Source organism: Hippocampus guttulatus, chromosome 10 (genome assembly GCF_054856545.1).
Source record: "Hippocampus guttulatus isolate MCC_2025c chromosome 10, RoL_Hgut_1.0, whole genome shotgun sequence".
Lineage (NCBI taxonomy): Eukaryota > Metazoa > Chordata > Actinopteri > Syngnathiformes > Syngnathidae > Hippocampus > Hippocampus guttulatus.
Genome location: NC_141270.1, coordinates 16958163 through 16981515, shown reverse-complemented (window position 1 = coordinate 16981515; position 23353 = coordinate 16958163). Strand labels below are relative to the sequence as shown.

The 23353-nt window shown below is 41.3% G+C and overlaps 2 protein-coding genes across 7 annotated transcripts in view; one reads left to right on the top strand and one right to left on the bottom strand.

The window, feature by feature from the left end:
- Window positions 1-19384, bottom strand: part of papolg (poly(A) polymerase gamma) — a 26718-nt gene extending 7334 nt beyond the window's left edge. For both annotated transcript variants that reach the window (XM_086121693.1, XM_086121694.1), the window contains exons 1-15: window positions 19064-19384; window positions 18044-18202; window positions 17813-17879; window positions 17136-17217; window positions 14086-14195; window positions 13539-13592; window positions 10180-10291; window positions 9101-9190; window positions 8792-8930; window positions 8408-8480; window positions 7347-7467; window positions 7168-7252; window positions 1905-1958; window positions 1121-1240; window positions 841-950 (exon numbers count right to left, since the gene is read on the bottom strand). In XM_086121693.1, coding sequence (XP_085977819.1) covers window positions 841-950; window positions 1121-1240; window positions 1905-1958; window positions 7168-7252; window positions 7347-7467; window positions 8408-8480; window positions 8792-8930; window positions 9101-9190; window positions 10180-10291; window positions 13539-13592; window positions 14086-14195; window positions 17136-17217; window positions 17813-17879; window positions 18044-18202; window positions 19064-19080 — 1393 coding nt within the window. In that variant the 5' untranslated portion in view covers window positions 19081-19384. The remainder of the gene's footprint in view (window positions 1-840; window positions 951-1120; window positions 1241-1904; window positions 1959-7167; window positions 7253-7346; window positions 7468-8407; window positions 8481-8791; window positions 8931-9100; window positions 9191-10179; window positions 10292-13538; window positions 13593-14085; window positions 14196-17135; window positions 17218-17812; window positions 17880-18043; window positions 18203-19063) is intronic.
- Window positions 19267-23353, top strand: LOC147199476 (gonadotropin subunit beta-2-like). Of its 5 annotated transcripts, none has more exons than XM_086121697.1 (4): window positions 19267-19476; window positions 21813-21864; window positions 22845-22963; window positions 23040-23353. In XM_086121697.1, the coding sequence occupies exons 2-4, from the start codon at window positions 21825-21827 to the stop codon at window positions 23271-23273; spliced, it is 393 nt and encodes a 130-aa protein (XP_085977823.1). In that variant the 5' UTR covers window positions 19267-19476; window positions 21813-21824; the 3' UTR covers window positions 23274-23353. The 5 variants fall into 5 exon arrangements, with proteins under 5 accessions (XP_085977823.1, XP_085977821.1, XP_085977825.1 ...); XM_086121695.1 differs by having other exon boundaries at window positions 21813-21885; XM_086121699.1 differs by lacking the exon at window positions 19267-19476 and adding an exon at window positions 20304-21442.

The following is a 23353-nucleotide window of genomic DNA, read 5'->3' as shown; positions in this document are numbered from 1 at the left end:
GCTATCACAGCAATCACGAGACCTTCACACGAGTGGTTGGCCACCCAAAATTACTTGAAGAAACCATTGATAACTCATTCAGGTCACAAAAGAGTCCACAATGACTGCAGGACTCAGTTGATTCAACCATTAGAAAGACACTGGGCAAAAATTATGTCACCGCCACCATGCCAACCCCCGAAGGTTTTATTATATTCCATTACAGACAAGTCAAAGGTTTAACTTTTTTTATATGGTGTAGAGCCTATTATAGCGGGTGTAAAACACAATTTGATAAAATCATGACGCCAATAAAACATGGTAGCAGTGACGTTTGGGGTTGCCTTCCTAAATCAGGACCAGCACTCCCCACCCGCCGATATGATTGATTTGAAATTATTCTGCAAAGAGGAGGGCAAAATTCCTATGAAGTGAGGATCACTGATCGACTCCTCACCAGTTACCGCTTCCACAACCAATATCTAGTTTTAGGGGGCAATTACTTTTTCATGTAGCATCATGTTTGTATTCCCTCCTAATAAATACAATTATTTAGAAACTCTGTGTTATATTTATATGGGTTGTTTTTGTTAAATGATAAAATAGGTTTGATGATCTGAAACATTTAAATGTAATAATTTTGTAAATTTAAAAAATAATCAGGATGGGGCAATTCTTTTTCATGGCACTCTTTGTTTATTTACGTATTTATAGTGGTATTTCAATGAAGACAATATCCATTGTGACCCGAACTTGCCGTTTCACAATTGTAGTGCAAAATTACAGTGACCACAAATGGATTTCAAAGACAAGTACAGAGGCCACATTGACACAAACAAGTATGTTTGAGAGACTACCAACCGGTGTCTGTGAATGACTGGATATCATATGTAAGATCAATGTTCACACTCTCCGCATTCTCCACCTTCTTGAAAATGATCCCAATGAACCACATGGACACAAAGTCATTCCTGCAAGACATTTCAAGAAAAATAGACCTCATTTGACATTTTAAATGTGTTCATTTGTGGTACATTGTTAAAAGTGATGTCAAAATGTGTAATTGTATTGAGTTTTTATTACTTGGGAAGGGGATGATCGAAGGAGGGCGGGGGGGATACATAAATAAAATAGAACTCACTCATTGCGGTTCTCTTTGGACCCAGGGAAGGACTGAGGATTGACATGCGCCAAGGTAATGTAATCATTCCTCTCCAGGTTTCCCACCAAAACTCGTATCTTTGACTCAACAAGTCCAATCCTGCAGAAAAATGCATTGTTTTGATTGAATCGGGTTCTGGGCTGACATACTCCAAATACCTAACTCACATGAAAGTTTGTTTCTACCAACAATTTTATTGTTTTGACATTTTTATATGTTATTTCCATACAATAAGTCACTTTTTAATCATATTTGGTGGGTCCCGTGACTTTTACTCCGGTACAACTTGTATATATGAAAATGAGATGTCGGACTGGCACCAAAAAACCCCATTCTTCAATCCCATCGACTTTCTTTTTTTTTTTGGCGTATTATTTATTTATTTATTTTTACATATACATGGAGTACAGTACTGTATATGTTGCTCTATGTGACTCGCTGTTGTTTTGCAGCTTCTCGCGGACCGTTTGCAGACTTTTAAAAAAAAAAAGTTGGTTTTTTTTACCCGTTTATGTTAATTGGACGCTACTTCGCGGATTTTCGTTTATCGCGGGTGGTTTTGGTCCCCATTAACCGCGATAAACGAGGGATTACTATACTGCTATTCCTGGGCACCATATGAAGACATAGCAGCCTTGCAATTTGAGCAAGACTTCAGTGATCAGATTTCTATATAATATAGAATCTATAAAGTTGCGTTATTTCAAAGAGAACAACATTTTAATTAATGCTTCCCATGTGGACATCCACGAATGGTACTTACCATTCTAAATGATTTTCTTCTGTGGATGCACTGGCTGTCAACACGATATAATGTCTGTGAAACAAACAAGGTGTAGATCTCAGATTACAACATTTTAGCCGCCTTGTTAATATGCGGGGGGACGCATCGCAATGCATTTTGGTTACATTGGTTAGACAAAGCGAATCCCAATGAAGTGGGGACGTTATGTTAAACAGACAAAAATAAATATATACATACATAGATTTGCCAATCATGTTCAACCTATATTTAATTCAATCCACTACAAAGACAAGAGATTTAAACTGATGTTTTTAACAAATATTCATTAACTTTAACACTTAACGCATTTAATGTTAAAACGTAAAATTACGTTTGCAAATACAAACGTTTGTTATTTAGTGCCAGTGTGAAATTACGTTTTTGGTGGGTTTCTTTTTATTTAAAAAAATGTAAAAATGGTTTGCAGCCCTTCAGTAATTATCAAGGCTTTGGGAATTATTTCAGTCTGATAAATCACCACTGGATGGCAGGAGTGGCTTTGATCAGATCTTGGTGAGAACATGGAAAAATACCGGCAGCTAAATTTACAACAGAGCTTTTTCAAATCAAAAAAAGATGACAAAGTCCCATCGTCATCCTTGCACAAAGGGGACTGCTTTCACATTTACAACATAAAAAGGAAAGGTCAATGCGAATACACACGGAGTCCTTCTGTTCGACAGTGTGCAGTGGTGGATACACTAAGTGACTATCTGAAATGAAAGGCTGATGCTATGTTGCCATTAGAGCGCATGTACCGTATTTTCCGCACTATAAGGCAGACCTGAAAGCATTAAATTTTCTCTAAAACCGACAGTGCGCCCTACAATCCGATGTGCCTATTATAAAGAGACCGTGACTCTCATTATATTCACTGTTGAGTTGTTTACCCGTTAGTGTTCCTGTGCCATCTAGTGGTGATTATAGCAGCAACCAATCGTAACCTCAACGGGTTCTGCCCGACACTAATTGACGTGCATTTGCCAACACACTCAGACAACTACTTTGTGAGCTCTGCACAGCCATTATGAAACGACGATAATACCAAAAGCAAAATTAACTACTGATTAAACGGAGGAAGGAGATAAGCAAGACATTGAAGGATATTTAGCCCCTTCTGTGGATGTGAGCCCATGAGATTTGTGTGCCTTTTTGTTGAATCAATTGTCTTCATTACTTTTGTCTTTGTTTTGTAATGCCATTTGTATTTATACGCTACACAAATTTTCAAAAGTCAAACAATATAGCAATTCAAAATACTCAAAGCCAACATTTTTACTCATGTATTTTTTCTTTATGTTTTTAAAAAAAACATTAACTTTGTCACCCCTAGGAACTCTTGGATAACTTCTTCAAACTCACATTCTTTGAAATGCTAATTTGAAGGTTTAACAAATATTTTATTACAGGTAAATTTCAGTTTATATGAAATTAAGTCTGTGATTAAATTACAAATTAATGCCATACCAGGGGTCCCCAACCGCCGATCCACGGACCGGTACCGGTCCGCAGGGCATTCGGTGCCCGGCCGCACAGAAAGAACTTGCCTTAATTCCGTTTCATTTATTTCGGAATACGAAAGATGTTTTATTTTGAAAAATTACCGGATTCTCCGTTACACCGTCTGTGTCACACTTGACACACGTCAAGCCACGCAAAATAAGTAAAAAAACTGCTGGAGATCGCAAATGACGGCAGCCTTAAAAGTACGTTCGAGACAACTGGATTCAAGTTATGGCTGAATACTCTGAGATCGCCAGAATAGCGCTGTTGCTATTTCCGGCATCCTACCTGTGTGATGCGGGGGTTTTGTGCAGCAACGGCGACTAAAACAAAATTACGAAGTAGACTGGACATAAACCACACACTTGAGGCGTCATTGTCTCCTATTACCCCGAGATGGGACCGTCTAGTTGCAGAAAATCAAGCTCGGGGCTGTGGTGAGTCGTCATTTTCATGCACTTTGAATTTGCGTTGTATCGTATTTTGAAGGCATTCAACATTACTATAGCGATCAGAGTGTTGTGGCCAGATTAGACTCTCCTTGTGTTTATTATTATATTTCGAAAACACCAGTTTTCATGCAGCTCATACCATATTATTTTGTTGTATTATTTCCTCCACACCTTAAATGCCGGTCCCTGAAAATATTGTCTGACATAAACCGGTCCGTGGGGCGAAAAAGGTTGGGGACCCCTGTGCTATATACCATATGATGTTCAGGACATTTGGCATTTCAATTAGGACCGCAGGACTAACTCAGGGGGCCAGATCTCGCCCGCCACATCATGTTATGTGGCCCATTAGATCAAATTGGAATGTGCGCACAATGTTCCAGTCTGGTCGCATGGACCAGGTGCTGAAGAATATGAGGGACTATCGCCTGGACATCTTAGGCGTTAGTGAAATGAGGTGGACGGGGCAAGGGCGTCTCGTGGTTGATGGAGCAACTTTTCTGTACTCTGGGAAGCAAGACCACCATTCCCATGGAGTCGGCATCATCCTCTCCAATAGTGCAGCAAAAGCATTGATTTGATGGAAGCCGGTGAATGAACGGATTATTACAGCAAGGCTCTACACCAGATATGCCAAAGTAACCATCGTACAAGTCTATGCCCCAACCGAAGCTGCCTCAGCGGACGATAAAGACACCTTCTACAACCAGCTCCAGACCGTGCTTGAGGAAATCCCCAGACATGACATCAAAATGCTGATTGGAGACTTCAACGCAAAACTGGATAATGACAGAAGGGGCCTGAATGCCACATGGGTCAGCAGAAAGAGGGGTACCAACAAAGAGAGATGGATAACAGACGACACCTGGAAGTTGATTGATGAAAGGAAAGTGGCCAAGATAAAAAGAGAACAAAAGAGGAGGCTCCGGAGCTGGAGGATGGAAGACGAGGAGTACAGGCGCTTGGACAGGGCAGTGAAGAAGAGTTGCAGGAAGGATAAAAGACAGTGGCTAGAAGAGAAAGCAAGAGAGGCACAGGAAGCAGCCGAGAACAACAACACGACGACCCTATACAAGATCGTGCGGGAGCTAACCAACTCCAGGAGCAGCTCTAGCGTGCCAATCAGGAGCAAGGATGGCAGGACACTTCTAAGCGACGAGGAGCAAGAAGCAAGATGGCTGGAACACTTCAGGGAGGTTCTCAACCAACCAATGCCTCCCGTGCTCTTCAATTTCGATCAAGAGACACCAGCTCCAGCTCTAAATATTACATCGAAAGAGATATCCGAGACTGAGGTTGCCAAAGCAATCAAGGGCCTTAAGAACAACAAGGCACCGGGACTCGATGAGGTAGCTGCCGAGATGTTGAAACACGGCCAAGACGCTGTTGTGGAGAGCCTTACCCACCTGTTCAACCTGATTTGGCATGCTGAAGAGATCTTTACCCTTCGAAACATCATAGAGCAGTGCCAAGAACTTCAGACACCACTCATGATCAACTATATCGATTTCAAGAAAGCCTTCGACAGCATCCACCGGGAGTCACTGTGGCAGATCGTCCAGCTGTATGGTGTACCCCTCAAGTACATCAACATCTTCAGGTCATTGTACCACAACTCAACCTGTTGTGTCAAAACCAACAGTGGCACAACTGATGATTTTGACATTGTCACTGGTGTAAGACAGGGTTGCATTCTGTCACCCCTACTCTTCATCATCATAATTGACTTTGTGATGAGGAAGTCCATCACAGGGGAAAAAGTTGGTATCAAGTGGGGAGGGAGCAGACTAGCTGACCTGGAATTTGCAGATGATTTGGCTCTGTTAAGTCACACCCAGCCCGCACTCCAGGAGTTGACCAACAATCTGCATGAGCACGGAGTTAAGGTCGGTTTACGAATTAGCCAGGAAAAGACCAAGGCCATGGCCGTCGGACAGCACCAACACCTTCAACCACTCACTCTACACCAACATGACATAGAGTACATTGACAGCTTCACATATCTTGGGAGTAACATCTCAAATACAGGTGATGTGGAGAAAGACGTCAACAGTAGACTTGGTAAAGCTGCGGGAGTGTTCCAACGCCTCCGCAACATCTGGTCATCGAAAGCCATCACTACGACCACCAAGCTACGCCTCTATATGTCAGTGGTTATCCCAACAGCGATTTACGCCTGTGAGACATGGATGAAGACAGCCAACATTACCAACAAGTTAGATGTCTTTCATCGGCGTTGCCTGAGATCCATCCTGAGGATCTCATGGAGAGACCACATCACCAACGAGGAGGTGATGAAGAGGGCAGGAGTGGCTGAACTGTCAGACATTGTCTCTGAAAGGAGAAGGAAAATGATCGGCCACGTACTCCGGCTGCCAAGAGAGAGACCGGCAAGTGTGGCCATGGACTGGATGCCAGAGGGTGGAAAGAGGAAGAGAGGTAGGCCAAAGAAGACGTGGAGACAGACTGCCAAAGAAGACCTCAGTGAGATGGGTGTCAGCTGGCATGGAGCAAGAAGGGTCGCCAGTGACCGGAACAAATGGAGGAGGCTCGTCGCCCAATGTTCCAAATAGGAGCGGGCGGAACTAACTAACTAACTAACTAGATCAAATTATGTACTTCGACTTAATGTTTCATACTAAAATACCAAAACTGTAAACTGTCTTCACTTTTTGAAATGTTGAGATAGGTCAGGCATTTTTGTGACCACTCCCCCTTTTAAAATTTGAACAGTTTTCACTGAGGCCTGATTTCAAAACCAGTTATTCGCCTGTTTTGTTGTGTGTATGTAATATGAGGCATTTTCACACCTGTCAACTCATAAGGTTTAGTCATAGTTCATACGGATTTTGTGGTGAATCTTACGTATATGGCCGTATCGCACAAATCATACGGATTCTGAAAATTTCAGTTTTTCCCCCCTTAACAGGTAGTTCCGTTTGCTTTTGCCCAGAATGGTGCTAGTCTACCCGAATGCTTTCATTTCCAGTAACTTTCCACGGTATGTCTAACCAGACATTGTATTATGGAGATCTACAATAAATATCATTGAAAGTTTCGTGGGTTTTTTTCTGCCGTTATTTTGACATATAAATGCTTTGGTATGTTATAAGGATTTTTTGCTCTTTAAGGATTTTTTTGGTAGTTTATACAGGTTGGCGCTCCGAAAAGTTGACAGGTATGCATTTTATTTCACAGTCATAATGGCCCTTTGAACAAAACCATAACTATGGTGAACCCCCCCACGAAAAATGAGTTTGACAACTCTGGTCTAACTCAACACTTACTTGTATTTTTGGAAGAAATTGGGCGGCTCAAAGAGCTTTGGCCATTCAGCTTTTCCCTGAAGGATCTCATCTGTGACACTGAGACCTGGCCAGATGAGAAATAAAAGGCAAGACATTAATTGACTTATTAAAAGGAAAAATATGTGAACCTCTTTTGAATTAATTGTCAGAGCAGTTACCATATTTAAATTCCTCGCTCATAATGGTGCGTGTTGATGTGGAGACGTTGTATGTGGAATTTTGTTGGGGGTAGGCTGGAGTGATAATGGGCATCAGGTGATATCTGTCAGATGGGTTCACCTAAGGAATAGGAAGCAGATCAAGTATTCAACAAGTAAATTGAAGAGGGTGAGGAATGTGGTGGTGGTGGGGGACCTTTCATCAACCCCGGTGATATACTGAATAGTGTTTTACATTTGCCGGATGACAAAAACAAATCAACTGTCATATTACACAGCCCTAGCATGACATAGCTTTTAGCATTCAGTTACATTGCAACTTTGCACAAATGCCTGACAATAATTTGAAGCACAAATGTCAATTTGTCAAGTAGAAAAACTACGAAGGAAATTTTAGATTACCTTTTCGGTCTTCTGAAAAGGTAATTGTTCTAAGATCCCTAAGCGTCGTTTTGTGGCTGGGCGGCATTGTTTGGTCCTGAATTTTGTGTGTTTTACATCAGGCACCTTAGTGAGCAGATATATGTCCTCATGGAGATGGACCTTAAATTCATGTTCATGTCAACTTCAATGTCACATGTGCAACAAACAGCACAGATGAAATTTCTATCCTCAGTAGAGAGAGGAACCGCTGCGGGTGCCCGCGCCGCCATCAATAGAACAGTTAACATAACGGTGGACTTCACAGGAGTTATTGTTTCTTTTCACATTTTTGTTTCACACGTTTCTGTGTTGACGATATCAGATGTGATGGTGATCTACCAGTGAAGGTGAATAAAACCGCTGTTGACTTTTGAGAGGACAGCCGTTGTTTATCAGAGGAGCTCCAAGAGAGGGGGGGGGGGGGGGGGGAAGGGGGGTCCCCTCTTTCTTTCTGGAGCTACTGGCTTAATGAAATCAGCATTGTGTCATAACTCAAGTAGTGGCTTTGGGAGACCCCCCACCCCCCAAAAAATAAAAAGAAAATAAATACATACTCCAAGTGTAACCCTAGGCATAGACCAAATTCCATCCAAATGTGTTATCCTAAACATGTGGCGACAGCATTCCAGCATACTCACTCTGGGATCCCATACAGGTAGATTTAGATTGCTGTCCTCAGGTTGTTTCAAAAGCACAGGGTTTGGCCACTCCCTGAAGGGAAGGAGGGATATTTTAGATACAGTATATATATTAGATATACAGTCTATGAAGCATCACATCTGTCAATGTATTAAAGTTAAAATCAGTAGAGGAAATGCATAACCAGCTGTGGAATGCTGCCATCAAATGAAGAAAGACAAGTTTACATATTTTCACACTGATCGACAAAAAGGGAAATTTATATTACCGGTAATTAGAAATGTAATTTAATCATACCTCGCTGGAATGCGCAATAAATACATTTGGTTCAGCAGTGTTTCTTGGAACAACTCTATGCAAGTGAAAAACAACAGTAATCTCACCATTTGGAGAAAACTAAGAAGAATTTGTGGACGAGGGTGGCAGCAACAGCATTAGGGTAGAGTTGGCAAGTCCTTGCTACCAGCATGGCCCACGACACTCCACCCAGAAAGCCTAGCATGTTGGAATAGATCCCACGACCTGTTGTACAAATTTTACATTAAACTACTATTAATACAGTATTTGAGTAGTCGGCTGTACAATAAAACAGAATTTATGCCAACATCTTCACGTGTGCAATAGAGTACATATGGCAAAAAAGCTGGCATACAAATAAAGATTCCACATTCAACCTGACAATCAAATCTTACGCTTTGCCCAAAGTTTGATGGCTCTCAAGGTCAGCCTGAAATTTTCTTTGTTTGGCACCAAGTAAAGTATTTCGTCAGTCACTCGACAACCTGTAATCACAAAAGATATCAGAAATCACTGCGTATAGGGGGCTTCAGATCCACGTTAAAAGCAATGGCACTGTTTTAATAGTTGCAACATCAGCGGGTGGGCTGCTGTGCTGCTCATGGCTGCGTGTGAGTTTCGCCATGTTTGTGTTCCTCTGCTTGTGCATTTCCGGCGAGTTGCACACCAGACACACGTCCTTATACACACATCTCTGTATGCAAACTGTGTCACCATAGAGACAGAGAATGGCATGAAAACTCCACGGAGAAATCAATGTATTCAAGTCAGCACATTTGACATTTCACTACGGCAAATAAGCCAGCTGCCGTACATACAAGTATTTCTGGGACTAAAAAAAACAAGACTCCTTGTGGGAAGAGTATGCGTAGAACACAAACCAATGGTCCAGTCAAAGGAGGTAACCCGATCGCGTTGATATGACCAAATATTCAGGTTAGAAAAGGGGTTAACCTGGGGTCTTATTAAGCTTTAAAAACCCAAATAAGAACATTTTAGGGTTTTTGCACACTTTTACAAGGCCTTTGAAAACCCGAATACTGACAATATTTGTGGATTTCGAAGGGTTATTGAATTCATGTAAATCACAATAACCATTTGGCTCTGAAAAAGCAGTTCCAATATAATTGCTCGGCCCTTAAAAAGACCATGTTCCGCCACAAAAAAAAAAAAACTTGTTTTTTTTATTGGGTGAAAAAACAAAACAAAACAAAACAAAAAACAATCACTCTCCAGTATTGTGGTGTACAAAAAACAACAGAATAAAGACCAAAAAATTAAATATAATTAGAAGAATCTTTATCAGTTGATGTACCACTGCATTCTGATAAAGGCGTATGGACCTCGCACACTGGCATCAGAATTCAACCAATAACTATGGTTATTGCTAGGATGGGTATAAGATAAGAAATCCTTTATTAGTCTCGCGATGGAGAAATTCATGTATGTATGTATGCAAAACAATGTGGTTTACCATTAAGACTTCGAATGCAACGAATGTCGAGATTTCTTAGGATGGAATCCCCCCGGAGGTCTAGGTTGTCTGGAATGGATTGTAAGGCCAGTCTGGCAAAAAGCAGGTCAATCTGATAGGAAACAGAAAAGTAACAAAGAACAAAGGGGTATTTACGTATCATACAGAAATACTTTTTTTTAACCATCAATCAATACCGGAAATCCGGAAAACAAAAGAAATATGTAATGTCCATATGATACAAGTGACAGTTTTCATGTCTAAGAGATGAAGAGATGAACTGTATGTCAAATCAGAAAGGCTGCAATGTTAAATGTAACCACATACCACAAGGACTGGCGAAGAGTGGCAGAAGATACAAAAACTGCTTCTACAAACAGGCTGTGAAATGCTTCTGAAGCACCACTGACATTCCCAGAGAACTAATGACCCCTCCTTTCCCTTTAACTGCAATATCCACCTTATTCCTGAGGGCTCTGATGTACAGACAATTGTGTCCGACTTGCTGAGCGACACCTGAAGGTGCAGTGAGCAATTTGTTGAGGCGGCTTTTCTTACTTGGAGCGGTTTATTTCAAAGCTGTTTTGTTTTTAAATTTTTGTTTCCTTTTATAAATGATGCCAAGGCCCAATCGCTTTTTAAAAAAATGTCTTGCACAGATTGGGAACTTGTTACGCCGTTGGACTAACAACCAGAAGACGTTGAACTTGTGGTGACAAAGAGCAATGTTTGGAACATGCACCCCGGCCAAAGACAGAATGTTGTTGTGATAATTGATTTGCAGCAACTACCAGGGGATGAGGAAGATGGAAGGATTAGGCTGAAAACCTTCACTTCACCTCACCTCAACATACATGTGCTTATTTCATTTTGTGAACAAAATGCATCGAACGTGTTGTGACAAACCACCAGAGAAGTTTCACCAGGTGCCATTTAAAGATTGAGACCAGTGTCAAGAACATCACGTATGATTTCATGTGTATGGGGGACACAACACTTTAGAATTAGTCCGGCAACAACATGTAGAATTACATTTTTCTGAACAGTTCATCTAGGAGGTTTGTTTAGACTGTTTCTCCATTAAAGGGACTAATATTGATTGAGCTGATCATTGGCACTTATGGAATACGTCCGTCTGTCTGTAAAAATTGTCAGCACTAAAATTTACCCCCTGTAAAACACACTTGTGATTTAATTTTTTGGGGGGTGGGGGGTACGCATGGGGTGGGCATACTCCAAGGAGGTGGAGTAATCAAACTAAACCTTGGATTTAAATTTAATATAACCACCGCGAACAATTGAGCCTACGATAAGCCTCTCTGAATGCATTGCGTTCGTATCTTGGGGACTTATCAGAGAAAACGGATCCGGCGTCAGCGAAACTGCATGTCACCCGCTCATTTCCTCACTCTGCCATGAGTGAGCTATGGAGAGCCTAATCATTGTGATATTTTCAGAGGTTGAAATGGGCATAAGTAGAGATGTCAACATAAATTTTGGTGCAGATCGATCACCGTTTCTGAACATTATTAGTGATGTATATACGATTATTACGAATGGACAAATTGTGTCCAGTTCCTCCGCTGACTTCCACCAAGACATGGAGGAGGGAGGGGGTCAGTGGCTATACTGCTGACTAGAAAGGGTCGTTTTGAGATTAGTATGTGCGTTATTGATTCCTCCAGAATAACTTGATAAAACAGAAAATGCAAGTGTCTGAAATAGTGATTCATTGCCACCAAAATTCATATGCACATTTCTACTCCTGTGAAAATATAAGAGCAATCTGCACAATACTTTGGATTTATTAACATAAAATGTGAGCTACTAAGAAGAAAAGTATCACATCCACAAAATCAAAAATATTGCGCAGATTTTGTTTTGGTTGAAGTGGACAATCTTAGCAATGTGCATGTGAATTTTGGTGTCGACTTGTCAGAGTTTTCAGACCTTTAGTGATGCAAAAGTTTTGTTACAGCTCCATAGGGAGACATGCAGTCAGCCATGGCTGTTAGGTCCTCTTACCGGCTTGCCCAGGCAGAATTAGCTTTCGACAGCTAGACAGACAAGGTTAGCAGAACGTGATCAGCTTCTTACCAGCCAGACAAGGGGTTCCGTGTTGCGGACACCCGCCGGCCAGGCAGTCAAGAAGCTCTGTGCCCGCCGCCGGCCACGTTCGCCACCACCGGAACACCTGACCTGAGGAGGTCACGTCGTGATCCGGACCTCCCCGTCGTGGCAGCCTGCCGTCCATGCAGTAGGACGGGGGCAAAACGATTGAATTCTGTCCAGCCAGAGATGCAGCCGTGACGTGGTGCAAGTGGGCCGGCCCATATGCATCAATTTCACATAAACAGCTACGAGACAAACCCCGGAGGTCGGCGTGTCGAAATTTCTAAGACTTGGAAAGATTCGGACCACGGGAATTCCAGCGATGAAGCTGACACTTCGGTCGAGTGTGGCCGTTTAAAACGCCTCATTTTCGGATAGGTGGTGGAGTATCCAATAGAAGTAGACTTGAGGGAAGAAAGTCAGTCAAGCTAGCCTTAACAGATTTTAATAAACTGTAGAGCATTCTATGAATAATTCATCTTATGAAAAGCTTCTCAGAACGAGTTGTATCTTGGTGATTTGTGGAAAGAAAAAACTCTATAAAGTGAGCCATGGAAAGGTTAATTATTTTGTGACATTTTCAGAGGTTTAAGTGGGCCGAAGAAGAGATGTTCACGTAAATTGATCTCCGTTATTTTGACAATATTAGTTATGTATTTACAGTCATTTTGCATGGACAAATAGCCTCCAATGCCTCCCATGACTCACACAAAGATATGGAAGGGAGGGGAGGGGGGCATGACCATATTTCTCATTTTCAGTGTCCGATTTTAAAGGATTTTTTTTGGATTGATTTCTCGAAAACAAATTGATATAACTGAAAATGCAAGGTAATATTTTCCTGATTTATGAATAAATAAACAGAGCTTGTCATTTTAAAATGGACCATCCTGTCATATAATCCCTAAATCCATAACTGTCATAGAAAGTGGACTCACATGAACGGTTGTCCTGTCAACAAAACATCAGTTCCGGTTCAAACCGGATGTCAGGCCCATATTTCACACAAAGGTTCATGGACGCAAGGAATAGGGTGGATACTGAAGAAAATATGTGCGCTAATGTAGAGTTTAAAAAAAACTGCGCAATACCTGAATGTAAAAAATCACCTATCAACTATCATTTCAGAATAGGCCTTCACCCAAATGTGAATAACTAATTTCTGTAACCAAGTATTTACAGTATATTTTATGAACAACACAATTTTGCTCAAATGCTGTTTTACTTCTCGCCTTGAAGTAACTTACCTCTATTCCATCAAATTTGAATTTGATAACAGGAACAAATGCATCCTCAACAGCCTTAAAAACGAAAAGAAAGCCATGATCACAAGCGGATTCTAACAAAGTGAGTATACATGGTAAACTTAACATTTGAAATGTATCCTTTTTGTAGCAACGTCTCTCTCTCTGTTATGTTACATTTTTTTTAATTTCAAGGATTTATGTCTTTCCTACAATTTTGAGAAAATTAGCAGTAGCCCGAAGTGAGGAGATGTTAGCTCAACAGTCAAGTCATTTTTAACTTTCTGACAAGCAGAATTTTAGTCGTCAGGGTAATATCAAAAAAGGATGAATCAAGGCAAATGGCAAATGACAAACTGTTGACCCCCCCCCCCCCCCCCCCCCCCCGAGAACATTCAAAAATGTTCTTGGGCAATTATGCTATTGGGCTAAATTTATGGACCAAATAAGAAACAAACATGAGGTCAAGGCACTTGTGCATTAGCTGAATTCAGGCCATCTGACACTACTTAAAATGTATTTAATATTGACAAAATAGAGCATGACTTACCCTCAGGTCCTTGATCTCTTCGTGCTGTTTAATTTTCTCAAAGAAAGATTGAAAAAAGTCACTCCTTTCTACATGGCGAGGAGCCACACACAGGGCGTCAATATCAGCTCCTGCAGTGAACACCATCTGATCAGTAATATTCGTTAGAAGTAATTTGTTCATTATCAGAATTCCATGTGAATTCTAATTCACACGTGAATTCCATGATGTGGAAAGACATTTTAAGAGAATTCATCAGTCAAGCAACGACATGGCTGTACTTTAAATTTGCTGCAACTTTGGAAGATTGTCGTTTTTTGTCAGAAATTGCAAATTTCATTCTAACTGAATGATGATGGTAAATAATTTAAATTGCACCCCCCCTAAATTGAGACAGATTAGATTTGTGATCCCCCCGGTGCTTTTCTCATCTTATTTTACAATAAACAATCTAAGATCTGTTATGCATTATATGATACTAAGGTAAAGTCAAATTAAGCATTAATTAATATGAAAAACAGTCGATCTACAACAATTACGGGTATAAGCTTTATTCTGCCACACAAGTGTGATTTAAACATAAGCACATCCGATGTAAACAAATCGGTCACATTACCACTTCCTTCATCATTCTGTTTGATGAAACATGATACAACATGTAAACGTAGACTGCACTTCTTAATCACTCGATACACAGAAAGTTTGGTGAACCTTGCAAGGTGAAAAAGATCAACCATGTTAGAGCTTCGCCCCAATGTCTCATGAGATGGAAACCTCACTGAAAGATAGCGTGGCTCAATCAAATAACCATTTCAACTGCAGCCTTTGCAATTACGAAAATCAAATTTTATGAAATCGCTATTCTATTGGAGATGCAAATAATTGCCCTAATTTCGATTCACAATGTTTTTCTCCCCATATAAAGCTTCCTAATATTCACCAGGAACATTAACATTTACGAATATGAGAGAAACTTATATCCATCCATCCATTTTCCGAACCGCTTGATCCTCACTAGGGTCGCGGGGGGCGCTGGAGCCTATCCCAGCCGTCTTCGGGCAGTAGGCGGGGGACACCCTGAATCAGTTGCCAGCCAATCGCAGGGCACACAGAGACGAACAACCATCCACGCCCACACTCACACCTAGGGACAATTTAGAGCGTCCAATCAGCCTGCCATGCATGTTTTTGGAATGTGGGAGGAAACCGGAGTACCCGGAGAAAACCCACGCAGGCCCGGGGAGAACATGCAAACTCCACACAGGGAGGCCGGAGCTGGAATCGAACACGGTACCTCTGCACTGTGAAGCCGACGTGCTAACCACTGGACTACCGGGCCGCCCGAAACTTATATCATAACATCAAAATATTCCAAGCTATTAGTCGAATAATATAAGTTAAAAGAGGCAGAAAGAATACTCTTCATTTTGGTTTTCATTCATATTTTCATTTTCATGTAAACATGTCCACTTGTTCTTCTACGAAATAAATACATCTATGAAATAAATGTCACAAATTACAAATATAGTCCCTTATCAAAGCTAAACTTGTTTATAAACAAAAACAATGTTATTTTGGGACCTGCCATTGTGTAGACCTCAAAATTCAGCACTCTAGGGTTAAAAATAAATCAATACAAATACATCGCCTATATGGCTGACATAACTGATTCATTTCCATTTTAGGGGGAACACTTACTTAATATTTTGCACAACCTTTTGAGGAAATGACTGCAGTAAAATGAGTTCTGTACCGGTAATTTTTGGTGAGCGCACTGCTCCAGCTGTCTCAGGTTTAATGGGTGCCTTCTCCAAACGGCATATTTGAGCTCCTTTCACAAATGTGCAACAGGATTTAGACCAGGGCTTATTCAAGACCACTTCAAATGGTTCAATGTTTTGCTCTTAGCCATTCCCAGGTGTTTTCAGCTGTGTGATTTGAGTCATTAACCTGTTGGAAGACACTTCACCTCTACCTGAAACCAAAGCCTACTGACACTAAACAGTATATTTCCTTCATTTGGAGTGCCTTGATCATCTCAAGATTTGTTGTACCCTGCAGAGACTCAAGACATCCGAGGATAGGTGGAGCAATGAACCCCAAGAGTATAGACAAACTTCCATGTTGCGCAACAGGGACAATGCGCTTTCCTGTTGATAGCCTAGCCTAAAAAGCTCCAGTCTTCTCTTATCTGTCAAAAGGAAATTTTCCGAGAGTCTTTATAGCTTGCCAAAATACAAAATACATTGGAGCAAACTCCAGTCTAGCTTTTGGTATGATTAGATTTCACTAGTGGTGCCCTCCTTGGTCATCTCCCACTTTGGCTCAATACAAGACACATGATGCGACCACTGATATAGCTAAACTTTGAGAGTTTCAGTTTGGATTTGTCTGGAGTTTGTTCTGGCCTCTTTGGTTATAATTTGTATTCTTGGTCTCTTAAATTTGTCATGCATTTTTCTCTTGCGGCCACATGCAGGGAAGGTAGCTACAGTACCGTGGACCTTAAACTTCTGGGTAAGTTTTTTCAAGATTGGTCTTAAACCACTTACTTTTTAACATGATTGTCTAATCTCCTGAGACAACTCTCTTCTTTGTATTCTATAGTCTACATTCAGTGTGGTACAAACCATTTCAACAACCAGCAAAGTGACGACTTGTCATTGTTTGAATAGGCATCAGAGAAACGGATTGCAAAAGTTTGAACATGCCTAGGATGCTAACTACCGGAGATAATTTTGGTATATACAGTATATGATATGATACATGGTTAATCCAGTGTTGTTTACTATAGAAAGAAAATAGCTTCATCTTCATTAATACAAGATTAGTCTTTTGTCACATGATACAGTAAAAATGCCAATGTCCAGGGCGTACTTTTTTTTAAGCCTTGTCTTTTTTTGTCAGTGCCATTTAAAATAAGCAACCCAAAGTACATTTGTCTGTTCATAATGAGCCAAAAATGACCACTTTCACACTTATTCCCCAAAGCAGACCAAAATGTATTTTTAAAATTAAAAAAAAAAAAAAAGAAAGAAAAAAAACATTTTATAATGTGTGACATGACATACCTTTCGTGTGCACTCCAAGACGATATGAACCAAATGTAAATATCTTGCCCCCAACACTGCTTATAGCCGAGGGTGGAAGGTTCTGTTGAAGACAACAGGATTTAATTTCCCCTCTAATTGCAAAAAAGTTTCCTGGAGTACGACCACCGTCTATTGAGGAACGTCACTGAAGTAGACATCACTGGCTAATCTCAAACAAATTACAGTAGTGTTTGACCCTCACACAGCTAGAGACACTTCATGTAACAACAAAAAAAATAAAAATAAAAAATTTAAAAAAGATTAACCCTGGCATTATAATCGGGAAGGCATTTTGAAGTGCCACCTACATTCTTTTCGTGAACCACAAATACAGCGGAATGGTCCAGGAAAAAATTTGATTGCAATGGCCCCATATTCATACTTCTGAAGCGGTGGAAACTGCAGAGACAAGTGCAACCGAATACTAAAGGCCAACATTCCTTTAACTCATTGTCTTCCAGCTGTTTGCTATTTTTGGTTGTGAAAGATTAGGTGTTGGCATTTTCATTGGCTGTAAACATCTGCCACGATATGTGGTATGGCAGCCAAAGTAGTTGCAAACGATTGGCAACTAACAAAAACTAGTTGCAGAAACACACACACTGCACAAACCAATAGATCAGTTACGCCTGGTCGCCTTAGATCATCCAACATACCTTTAATTCACTGATCTCTGCGATCCATTCTTTGACAAAGTTATTCAATTTTCCCAGAACAGCAAGTCTGAAAAGAGAAGGCGGCAGGGGTCATTACATTGAATACTTTAGATTCAATTTTGCCCAGCTATTTAACTGACTAGAGCAGAACATAAACAAGGTGAACTTAGTAACAGACCCACTCATACAAATAATATTCAAGAGAGATGTAAATAGAATGCATACACTTACCTGTGATTTAATTCCTCTTCATCTTCAAACACTCCAAATGGCTTCATAGCATCGCAGAGCTTCTTGGTGTACTGGTGGTCTATGTCTCTTGGAGGTGCAAGGCTAATTGCAGATGTAATACCATAGTGTTTCTGAGGCTGCTGCCCACCAGGCATGTTGCTGCAAAGTATCAGGAAATAGAATTACAAAAAACAGACAGCGAAGGAGAATAATAATGTCGTTCTCATTCAAAGTATCTGTATTTCCAATATGTGTATATATTTGAAAAAAAAGCAATTGTTTCCAATTTTCCTGAAAAGACCTCAAATACAGCGTAGCACCCAAACAATACTATCTGCAGATATGAGTTCGTGATTTAGTCGGGCTAATGAGCACTGCCAGGCACACACAGCGTAAAACCTCCAATTTACATGACACTTATACATGAGTCGAACAAACAACTTCATTATCATTCACATGAATCAAACAAAGCTTATTAAACTCGCAGGTTACTTTAGAAACATGTTTGGGTGTCATTTACAACTTCGCCAAGTTGCAGCACACACGACAGTGAAGCATCAAGCCGTGCCAAATAAATATACGCTATCCTGAACGAGACATCCAAATTTCACCCATTCCAAGGACATTGAACACTACTACTAAACAATTAAGCATCAACTGAGCGAGCGAGCGTTAGCAAAGAGGTCGCGAACAGGTTGGAAACACGAGCGGGCTAATTTAGCATGAGCGTAAACGTTAGCTTTCTGTTACGGTGAAAATGACTTGTTAAGCAAATTTCAGACAGACTCCGACAGTTGACATACTGCCCCAGCAAAATTTCAAGTGAAACCGCTTCACCGCGTGGCCTCACTTAAACAATAGTTAGACAAACCACAATGTAACGGCCTAGCCAACAATCGATAGCGACAGGCCTTGTTATGACAGTTAGCTATGCTAACGCCAGCTTTTAGCCTATTCTTTGACTGTTAAACGCGAATAAAATGCTTACTGCTACTAGGTAGACTCCCTAATTTGACTTACCTTGACATTTCTTTCATGACACTCAAAATAGATTAGCTCTATTCTTGCTGCGAAGCTGTGAGCAACTAAGGTCAGCTAGAAGAAATAGTAACAGCCCCGACCCGATTACAACAATGGTCACTTTCCAGAGAACAGTTCAAAACCTTCCAAATGAACCGGAATCACTTCTCATAAGTTTACATTTCCGTTTGAAATCGTGAGCTATCCCAATCTTACAAAATAAATCTACCAAAAGTCATAGGAATTCCTCAAGGCGATTAGTTTAACACGCGCCGGGGCACTGTTCGGACCCTTTTATTGGAAACTACAACTCTGCAGGCGTTTGTGGGGATTACGTCGGCGTGCAAGGCAGCGCGCTGCAACGTCTGTACGGCCATTGGATCACGTGACTCCGAGGCCCGCCGTTCAGCACGGTGTGGTATTGTTTGCTCGAGATCTGTCACTGTAGATCTGCCATGCGACTTAACACAAACGATTGCAAATGTTAATGTGATTGTTTCGTCAGTTTCGTAGCACTTTTAAAGTACTGTTTTTCATTAGAATGAATAAGAAATGACAACACAATTTCCATTTTCAAAGGAAGTAGGAAGAGGTAAAAAAAAAAATCTAGTCCTACCCCTTACTTTGTGGATTTTAATTGATATAAATACACTATAGGGCGGCACAGGGGTTGACTGGTTAGCATGTCAACCTCACAGTGCAGAGGTGCAGGGTTATATTCCGGCTCCAGCCTTCCTGTGTGGAGTTTGCATGTTCTCCCTGTCCCTTTGTGGGTTTTCTCCGGGTACTCCGGTTTCCTCCCACATTCCAAAAAGATTTATGGCAGGTTAATGGAACACTCTAAATCAGGGGTCACCAACCTTTTTGAGACTGAGAGCTACTTCATGTGTCCTGATTGTGTGAAGGGCTACCAAATTGAGACATGTCTGAAATATTCATTCATTCATTCATTTTCCGAACCGCTTTATCCTCACTAGGGGCCACGGGGGGTGCTGGAACCTATCCCAGCCGTTTTCGGGCAGTAGGCGGGGGACACCCTGAACCGGTTGCCAGCCAATCGCAGGGCACAAGAGACGAACAACCATGCGCGCTCACACTCACACCTAGGGACAATTTAGTGTGTTCAATCAGCCTGCCATGCATGTTTTTGGAATGTGGGAGGAAACCGGAGTACCCGGAGAAAACCCACGCAGGCCCGGGGAGAACATGCAAACTCCACACAGGGAGGCCGGAGCAGGAATTGAACCCGGTACCTCTGCACTGTGAAGTCGACGTGCTAACCATTGGACTACCGGGCTGCCCACATCTAAAATAACATTTGTACAAATTACATTTAATAATATTAGAATGTGTTTTAATTTTCAGGCTCTGATCATCTTAAAGATGTCTCACAATACTGCCGTGTTTGCATTTTTAAATCATAATTTCTACGAGCAAATCAGAATCCTAGCACTGGCGGGCTATTGGTGTGGTCCTCACGGGCTACCTGGTGCCCGTGGGCACCATGTTGGTGACCCCTGCTCTAAATTATACTTATTACTGTATATCCTCACTCAAGTTGTGGACGTACTTGAGCCCATTCCAGCTGTCTTTGGATAATAGGTAGGGTACACCCTGAACTGGTTACCAGCCAATCGGTTGGCACCCATAGACGAACAACCATTTGCACTCACAATCACACCTCGGGACAATGTAGAAGACATTGGAGAAGGAACTAGACATGCAACTGTAAGATGGAAAGGCGGAAAGGGATATCAAATGATGCATGGAGGAAAAGGAATTAAGTGATTATTCACATAGTCCATCTATCCCATTACTGTAATCCACATTAAATCCCAAAGAAGCAAAACCGTCTGATAATCAATGAAAGCAGATCTTTGTTGCCATGCGAGTACAGGTTGTCAGGTAAATAAATCCCACTCAAGCGTAGATTAGCCTTCCCCGTTTGTTACTGTTCTCATGACAATAAAGGCCTTTCTGACACCCCGACACACAGGGTCATGCCCCGATAACTTTGGAGGTGCAAGTGTTTATAGTTGAATGGGGCACATGCAACAAGAATTGAAACACTGATATTGTACAGAAACTTACTTCACAATATAACTCATAGCATGTTCTGTATATGACGAACACTCTTATCTCAATCACTCTTGTTTACAGAAAAACAATCTTTTATTCATCAGACTGCCTGTCTGTACACACACACACACACACGTATGCGCGCGCACACACACACACACACACACACGCGCACACGCACACACGCACACACCATGGTCATGAGGGCATCAAGCCAAGGCAAAGACAGGTGCTAGAGCCCCCTACAGTTTATAAAAACGAACAGGCAGAGCACCACCCAAATGAACAGGACACACACAGGTAAGCCAAGCTTGTTGCATTCTTTCTGAATGATTGCATTTCAATTAAATCTTTGTGATCATAATGCTATGAAAACATTTTTCTTACTTATAGCACTCACCAGCAGTAACTTTCAACTGAATGGCATAATAAAAATCTTTTGACAGCTTAAGTGTGATTATTAACTATTAGTGGTGTCAACAGTTCACTGAGTAAGCCCAGCTTCTCGCCCAAAATCAGTTGTAATAGGCCGTTGTTCACACGTGACCCTGAGCACGATAAACTGCAAAAAAATGAATGTACAGTATTATCGTCTTGTAGATCATGTTGTACAGAACATACTTGTGACATTTGTTTCCACAAAGATTATGTGATCTTGTTTGTTATGTAGGTCTGTCAAGTCATGGCCCTTCAGATGCTGACCTTGTTTTTGGCCGCCTATGGTTGGTGGATGCACTCTACAGGTCTTGTTTTGTGTTGTGTGGATTTATGTATTGTATTGTTTCGTATTGTATTGCATTGTCGGCGGCTTGGTAGTTGACTGGTTAGCAGATTGGCCTCACAGTGCAGAGGCAAGGGTTCGATTCCGGTTCCGGCCTCCTTGTGTGAAATTTGCATGTTCTCCCCTTGCCCGCACGGGTTTTCTCGGGTACTCCAGTTTCCTCCCACATTTCAAAAACATGCATGTCAGGTTAATGGAACACTCTAAATTGTCCCTAGGTATGAGTGTGAGCGTGGATGCTTGTTCGTCTATGTGTGCCCTGCGATTGGCTGGCAACCAGTTTAGGGTGTTCCCCGCCTCCTGCCCAAAGACAGCTGGGATAGGCTCCAGCACGCTCCGCAACCCCTGTGAGGATAAGCGGATCAGAAAATGGATGGATGTTTACCTCAATTTTAATGGGTGATTTAGTTGTGGAATGCAACATAAGGCGAGGTAAACTTAAGGTTCTCTTTACCCGAAATATGGTTCAAATGTACCCAAATAAAGTGGCTGCAAATTGTTAGCCTACATTTGTTGGATATATTCTATAGGTTGTTTTTTAAAGTGTTTGAGCCTGTTGTTAATCAATTTACGCATATTGAAAGTGGTAAGTAATGTAACAACTGAAAGACTTTTGAGGCCCTCTCTGTAACACCAGTTGCTCAACCTGTGGTTAATAACCATGAGTGCGCTGTGCAACATTCACTGAAAACAATAATTTTTAAAATAAGATGTATAGTCTACTGAAAAGACTTATCTGGATCCAAATGATTTCATTATGTGCAAACACAAAACCAATAAAATCAGAATATTCTTTATTGGCCAAGTATGTAAAACACACAAGGAATTTGTCTCTGGTAGTATGATCTACTGAGTAAATTCACCCAAAACTTATTTCGGTGTTGTTGCGTTATTGTGTAATTGTGGTGTCATCATGTTCAGCATCCAATAAGGTGCCAGGATGTCACCTGACCACCCAAAACGTGAGCCTGGAAAAAGAAGGATGCCTCTCTTGCCACCTTGTGGAGACGACCATCTGTTCTGGATACTGTGCCACAGAGGTAACGTTCCCTGCATGTTTCCCTCCAATTACAACTGCATAATGTAACAATGTTGTATATGTTCTCTTCCATGCAGTACCCTATCTACTACGGCCTCCCCAGCGAAGAGCCTCTAGTCTGTATGTATGAGGATATGGGCCACCAAGAGTTTGAGCTGTCTAACTGCCTTCCAGGTGTAGACCCCATGGTCAAGTACCCTGTGGCGTTAAGTTGCAGGTGTGCTGCCTGCTCCATCCTCACGTCCAACTGTAACGAGGAACACAAGGAACCCACTAAACCCGACTTCTGTACTCAGCTCCATGCCCAGTAATATGAGACCTTTGTGTCACCTCCATATGTGACATTGTAGAATTGATCAGAATAAAGAGAGCAGCCTCAGCAGAAACAATG

Coding starts and splice junctions, on each gene's coding strand:
- LOC147199476 (XM_086121695.1), top strand. CDS start 21,825: ATGGCCCTTCAGATGCTGACCTTGTTTTTGGCCGCCTATGGTTGGTGG. Junction 21,886..22,844: donor TTGGTGGATGCACTCTACAG/GTCTTGTTTTGT, acceptor CATCATGTTCAG/CATCCAATAAGGTGCCAGGA. Junction 22,964..23,039: donor CTGGATACTGTGCCACAGAG/GTAACGTTCCCT, acceptor TCTTCCATGCAG/TACCCTATCTACTACGGCCT.